This window comes from Myotis davidii, unplaced genomic scaffold, assembly GCF_000327345.1.
Source record: "Myotis davidii unplaced genomic scaffold, ASM32734v1 scaffold608, whole genome shotgun sequence".
Taxonomy (NCBI): domain Eukaryota; kingdom Metazoa; phylum Chordata; class Mammalia; order Chiroptera; family Vespertilionidae; genus Myotis; species Myotis davidii.
Window position 1 is genome coordinate 2,878,978 of NW_006300025.1, and position 6,760 is coordinate 2,885,737.

The window sequence follows — 6,760 nt, forward strand, 5'->3', positions numbered from 1 at the left end:
GTGGGAGGACATGTGGAGGGAAGTTGGGCCAACCTCAGCCAGTGGGGCATGAGAACCAATTGGGGAATGTTCCTGCCAGTCTGCCATCTGGCTGCCAAGTCCGAGGGTCCTTCTTTTTTTTTTTTTAATATTTTATTGATTTTTTTTACAGAGAGGAAGAGAGAGGGATAGAAAGTTAGAAACATCGATCAACTACCTCCTGCACACTCCCTACTGGGTATGTGCCGGCAACCACGGTACATGCCCTTGACCGGAATCGAACCTGGGACCCTTGAGTTCACAGGCCAACGCTCTATCCACTGAGCCAAACTGGTTAGGGCAGAACTTCCTTTTGACCCAGTGATCCCTCTTCTGAGACTATATCCTGATATCCCAAAACACTATTTGAAGGACTATATGCACATGCACCCCTATGTTCATTGCAGTGTTATTTACAATAGCCAAGATCTGGAAAAAGCCCAAGTGCCCATCAGTAGATGAGTGGATAAAAAAGCTGTTACATTTACACAATGGAATCTTACGTGGTTGTAAAAAAAGAAGAAACTCTTGCCCTTTGTGACGACATGGGTGCACCTGAAGATTATTATGCTAAATAAAATAAGCCAATCAGAGGAAGACAAATACCATATGATCTTTTTATATTTGGAATCTAATAAACCAAATAAAGTGACAAACCAATGGAAACAGAGGCATGATACATGGAACAGATTGACAGCTATCAGAGGGGAGGGATAGTGAGGTAATGGATGAAAGAAGGTGAAGGGATTAGCCAAAAAACATACATACTTAACCCATAGACTCAGTCAACAGTGTAATGATAGCCAGAGAGCAAAGGGGATTGGGGGTAGGTGGAGGTGGGCAAAGGGGTGAGGGGGCAGAGAGAAGTTGGGACAGAAAGAGACTTTGCTTGGGGCAATGGGCACATGATGCTGCAGTGTGTAGATGATATTTTATTGAGTTGTATATTTGAAACCTAAATGGTTTTGTGAACCAATGTCATCCCAATTTCAATTTTACAAAAAAGACTGGGAAGCTTGTGAGAAATAAATGGGCAAAGGAGGAGATGGGGGAGAAAAAAAAAGCCATCATAAAAGAGAACCTTATGACAGTGTTGTATTGGGAGCATGTGCTATGGCTGCATATCCTGCGTGGGGCCTCCTCCATGGGCCCAACTGCCACCATTTCCTCCATCCCTAGCTCTTTATGATCCGGATCAGTAATGGCATCCCACTGTTGCTAGCCCCTCGGTGACTCCCCATCCCTTATTGCAGTGATGGCGAACCTATGACACGCGTGTCAGAGGTGACATGTGAACTCATTTTTTTGGTTGATTTTCTTTGTTAAATGGCATTTAAATACATAAAATAAATATCGAAAACATACATCCTTGTTTTACTATGGTTGCAAATATCAAAAAATTTCTATATGTGACACGGCACCAGAGTTAAGTTAGGTTTTTTCAAAATGCTGACACGCCGAGCTCAAAAGGTTCGCCATCACTGCCTTATTGGTTCTCAGAACCCTACACATGCCTTCATTTTGTCAAAGGTTGTGGAGTGGCCCTCTGTTTCCAGCCTGGACTCTGACTGATACCAGGATCTTCCCCCAACCCACCCACTCTTCCTTCATGAGTCAACATGAGTAGAGACTTCTAGTGGCCTTCCAGAATTCATTCTGCACTTTGTCCGTGATAACAGAACCCTAGGCATTGTGGAAAAACCACTGTGTTCCTCTTTGAGAAACCACATTTTCCAGTGACCCGTGGTGCTACATGTGGCTGTATCACTGAGGCTTGGCAATGTGAGCCGAAATGTCACGTGACATTTTAAGGAAACCTCCTGAATGGGCAGTCCTTCCTACCCTTTCCTCCTCCTCCTGCCTGTAATGTGGGTGTAGGGTGTGATGGCTGGAGCTCCAGGAGCCACCTTGGATGTAGGAGAAGCAGGGCCATGGCCTCTGTTGACATCATGGCTCCCCCTTAACAGCAGTGGACTGGTTGCTTCCAGGTTCCTTGAGTACAGTTGTAAGAGAAATTTGGTGGTTGAGTTACAGGGAGAGGTGGGAGAGGAACATGAAGAATAACAGGGTTAAGGGGAGACACCTATCTTCTGAACCAGGAGGGATGGAAGGATATGTTGTGGATGGCAATGCTCGGGACGTGGCAAGAGGGGAACAGGGGAGGGGGTGCCTGGTGGCTGTTCTCTGTTTTGTGTTGTTGTTTATGGTGTGGGAGATGTTCTTGCTTGAGAATGTGGAAGGGGAATGGTAGGGAGAACAAGAAAGGTTAAGTGGTGACACTGAAGATTGAATAAAGGACCAGACAGCCACAATGAAGAATACAAAACCAATTTGGCTAAAGCTAAGGAAAAGGAACAGAAAGCAGGTTCTTTCTGTCTTTTCTTTTTTTTAATCCTCATCTGAGGACATGGTTAGAGAGAGGAAAGGAGAGAGAAAAACATCGATTGGTTGTCTTCTGTACCTGCCCTGACTGGGAATCGAACCTGCAACCCAAGTATGTGACCTGACCGGGAATTGAACTGGCAACCTTTTGGTGCACAAGATGACCACAAACTGAGCCAGTCTGGCTGAGCAAAAGCTGGTTCCTTCAAAAGGTACAAATCCAGAAAATACCCGCCCCCCCCAATCTTTTGGTGAAATTTTTAATTGCATAATGGCATAATTCAGGATACTACAGAGTGGTAATTTGGCAATTTACAAGCTATTTTATCCGTGTGTTGTTAGATCATTCAAATTATTCAGTACTAAGGGGATTAGTCTTTGTAGTAAAAGATGTAGCTGGATAATTATTAAGCCTTTTTTTCACTCAGAACTTTAAGAGGGGCTTGCATATAAACCTGTTTTATTAGTACAACATAAACCACATTTCCATCACGTAGGCACCAAAGCCAAAATAAATTTTAACTGCATGCAAGTATAAACACGTATTATTACTTGCATTTTCCGTGAAATGGTAATAAGTCAGAGGCCTGTCGTCAGTGTACATTTGCAAACTGGCAGCCATAAGTAGCTGGGGTTAATTGTGACCTTTGTGTTATTTGAACGTATTCAAAAATTTTATTATTATTAGAGGATAAGATGTGCTTGGTTTTCTTTGTATCAAATAAGAATATTTATTCTTAAATGACACACATCCTTAGAGACTTTAGAGCAAAACCTTTCATAATATTTAGCTGTTTTTAAATGTCAGGAGCGGTTGAGTTTATTACATGGCTGGTCCGTGTGGTCGCCAAAAGTCTCCTGCTTTTAGTGGTACTAACAGGCTGTCAGTACATTGATAGCATTTCCACATCCGGAAAAGGCCCAGTTTCCTCATGGGGAAGGGGACAGGTTTTTTCCTTGGACTTGGTGAAAGGTTTTTTGTTTGTTTGTTTGTTTTTGAATTTGGTTGGTTTAAGGGGAGGTGTGAACTAAGAAGAGATTTTGGGAAAATATACCTTTCTCATCCATCATCCTGAAACCTATTAAAAGATCAGCTCAGCCAGCAAATTTTGCTGATGCCAGCTGGAGGGCAGATTTGCATCAGGAACACTTTCAATACTGAAGGAGGGAATCTAAGCACAGAAGTTCTTCGGAAACCTCCCCTTCCATGTGCTGGGCCTCCTACTTACCATTACTCCCAGGCCTGCTTGGAGGACAGGGCTGAGTGGAGAGGGCGTCCTACTTACCATTACTCCCAGGCCTGCTTGGAGGACAGGGCTGAGTGGAGAGGGCATCCTACTTACCATTACTCCCAGGACTGCTTACAGGACAGCAGGGCTGAGTGGAGAGGGCATCCTCTTCAACATTACTCCCAGGACTGCTTGGAGGACAGCAGGGCTGAGTGGAGAGGGTGCTACTTGGAGCTGGAAGGCGTGGCTTTCATTTCTGGTTCTGCTACTTGTGAGCTTCGTGACCATGAACATATTACCTAGCATTTCCAACCTTGATTTTCTTCTTTATGAAACACAGATCATAAAACCCTGACCCCTGCCCCACCCCTAGCACAAATGTCCTGAATTTTGATCTCTGTGATAATGCCCATGCACCTGCCTCAGGCCCTGGAAAGCCTAATGCAAACATGAGGCAGTTTTACTCTTAATAGAAATTCTCTGAAATTTATTTGAATATTCTGATTTGAGGTGCAGATGGGATGTGGCAAAGGTAGGTTTACAGTTGTCATATGGAAAATAATACAATAAGCAATAATAATACAAAAATCAACTTTCACAGACTCAACTGTAAATCTGCTTTTTCCTCACAATATATATATACACACACACACATATTATATATAATGTATATATATATGCACACATATATATAATGTGTATATGTGTGTGTGTGTGTGTGTGTGTGTATATATATGTACATATATATGAAAGTAATAAAGGTAATGTTGACCAATGGCATTAGATGATCTTTGGATCCCTGTCAACAATGTAAGCTCTACAGGGCAGTGGAGGCAGAGGTTAGGGGAGAAGACTCTGGAGCAGACATCTGGGTTCACACACCGCCTCCAGACTTCCTACTGCACGGTCTTGGTCAAATCACTTTGCCTCCGTTCTATATAACAAAATAAGGATAATGGTATCACTGACCTCTCTGTACTGCGTCGAGGACTAGATGAGGGACAGGCAAAGCACTCAGAATCCTAGCTCTGGTGGTTATGATTCTTAGCAGTTTCGTAGCAGGCTGAAATTCCAACTGCACTAATTCATACTAAACGTACCTCTTTCCCAATTTTGGATTTTAGTTTGTTTTACTCTGAGAAGCAATTTTTTAAAAACAAAGTGGTGTCCATCACTGCAGTGCTGCTGTGTGAAGTTTCTGTAATTAGCCACTCCAGTGCCATCTTCATTCCTTCATTCTAATGGCCGGTTCTGTTTGAAGGTTTGTGCAAAAAGAGATGCTGGGCTCAAAGACAATTCAATAATTGGATGACACATGAAATGAGGTTAAATTGAATTACAGTGCCCCTTGAACAACACAGGTGTGAACAGTGCAGATCCACTTCCATGTGGATTTTTTTTTTTCAGTAAACACAGTAGAGGTATTTCTCTTCCGTGTTTTTCTTAATATCTTCTTTTCTCAGCTTTATTATAATGATACTAGAGGCCCGATGCACAAAATTCATGCAAGAGTAGGTCTTCCTTCCCCTGGCTGCCGGCACCGGCTTCCCTCTGGCACCTGGGACCTGTGCTTCCCTCGCAGCCCCTGGCTTCGTCCGGAAGGACGTCCGGTCTAATTAGCATATTATGCTTGTATTATTATAGACAGTATGTAATACATATAACATACAAAATACGTGTTAATCGGCTGTTTTACGATATCGGTAACAGGCTATTAGTAGTTGAGTTTTGGGAGCGTCTTAATTACACATGGATTTTTTACTTCATGAGGAGTTGGTACCCTAAACCACACATTGTTCAAGGGTCAAATGTAGAATAAACTTCCACCGAATCGTGCTTTACCTCTGTTTTTAATTTTTTTCTTTCTCCCTAGCTCTCACCTGAAGTTCAGTAACCTCACGCTAATTTCAACCCACGGACTCCCTGGGAAAAAACTTCTGGGAACGGAACAAAGGAAGTTTTTAGCAAGCGAGTATGCATTCTATTTGCTTTCTCCTTCCGAGGCCTAAATGTCCTAATGTTTAAGCTGTCGTTTCTATGCTAAATGGTTTTCAGATTGGAAAGAGGCAGGTGGTGGGCTTCTCTCCTGGAGTTCGGATGTCACTTAGGAGATACGGGTTCGAACCTGCTGACGAGTGGATGGCAGGGCTGGGCTGCCCTTTTCTATCTGTGAGAAGACCTGTGCCCTCTTCCGACCCAGCCACCGTCTGCGGTGGGCTTCTGAGCGGCACTGTAGAGCAGGGGAGCTTGGCGATTGGATTTGCATCAGACCAGGCAACTCCCCCAAGGTCAGAGTTGAGAGATAAAGGTCAGGCACCTCCCTGAGGGGTGCGTCTCACACCCACCCAGGCCATTCCTAATCCGGGCTGACCGGGCACGACCTTCCAGGCCAGTCTCTGCAAGCTTTGCTGTTTGCACCCCGGTAGAATCCCACTTCATTATCACACAGCTTCCAGTAATTTTAATTTCCTGCAGCAAAACATGGGTATAAGAATGATTAGGCTCCCTGCCTCTAGAAACAGTGCTCACATGTTTTTAATGAGGAGGAAGGAAATGGTTCCCTCTCAGGGTATTCCTTTTAGAATCCACAACAAAGAGATCCTCTTTCCTCTGTGAAAAAGGCTTGCTTTGCCTTCAAACAGCGAGGCAAACTGTGAGAAAACCTGCAGCTTTCCTGTCAGCAGAACCAGGCTCATTCTGACCTAATACATTTACCAGACCATGAACTTTTTTATTTTTAAGAGCATCGTTAGGATGTGGTTTTTTTTAAAAAAAGAAAAAATCATGGGTTTTGAGCCAAGTGAATTCAGATTCAGATCCTGTCCCTACCACAAAGGGGTTTTCATTCCCTGGACTTTGGTTTTGTTTGTGTGTTGTTGTTTTTTACTGTGAAAAGTATATGATAAGGCAACCTTGCTGGACTTTTTTTTTTATTAAAATTAGTGTAACAGTAAGTTCTGACAAAAAGTAGAGGATCCACACATGTACATCCCCTCCCCTCATTGCCCTCTTTCTAACTTACACGCTTCCCAGGAAGTGCTGGTGTTATTGATAAATGTCTCCCGAGCAGTTTAACTCACTCAGCGTGACCACGGCTGGCCAGCCCCTGGTAGGTGTGCTGTGGGAGAGAA

The 6,760-nt window shown here is 43.5% G+C and overlaps 1 protein-coding gene across 1 annotated transcript in view; it reads left to right on the forward strand.

Annotated features, from left to right (window-relative positions):
* Window positions 1-6,760, forward strand: part of CFAP61 (cilia and flagella associated protein 61) — a 230,857-nt gene that overhangs the window by 137,196 nt on the left and 86,901 nt on the right. The window contains 1 exon segment of the mRNA XM_015572036.1: window positions 5,503-5,601. Within this exon segment, the coding sequence (XP_015427522.1) occupies window positions 5,503-5,601 (99 nt within the window).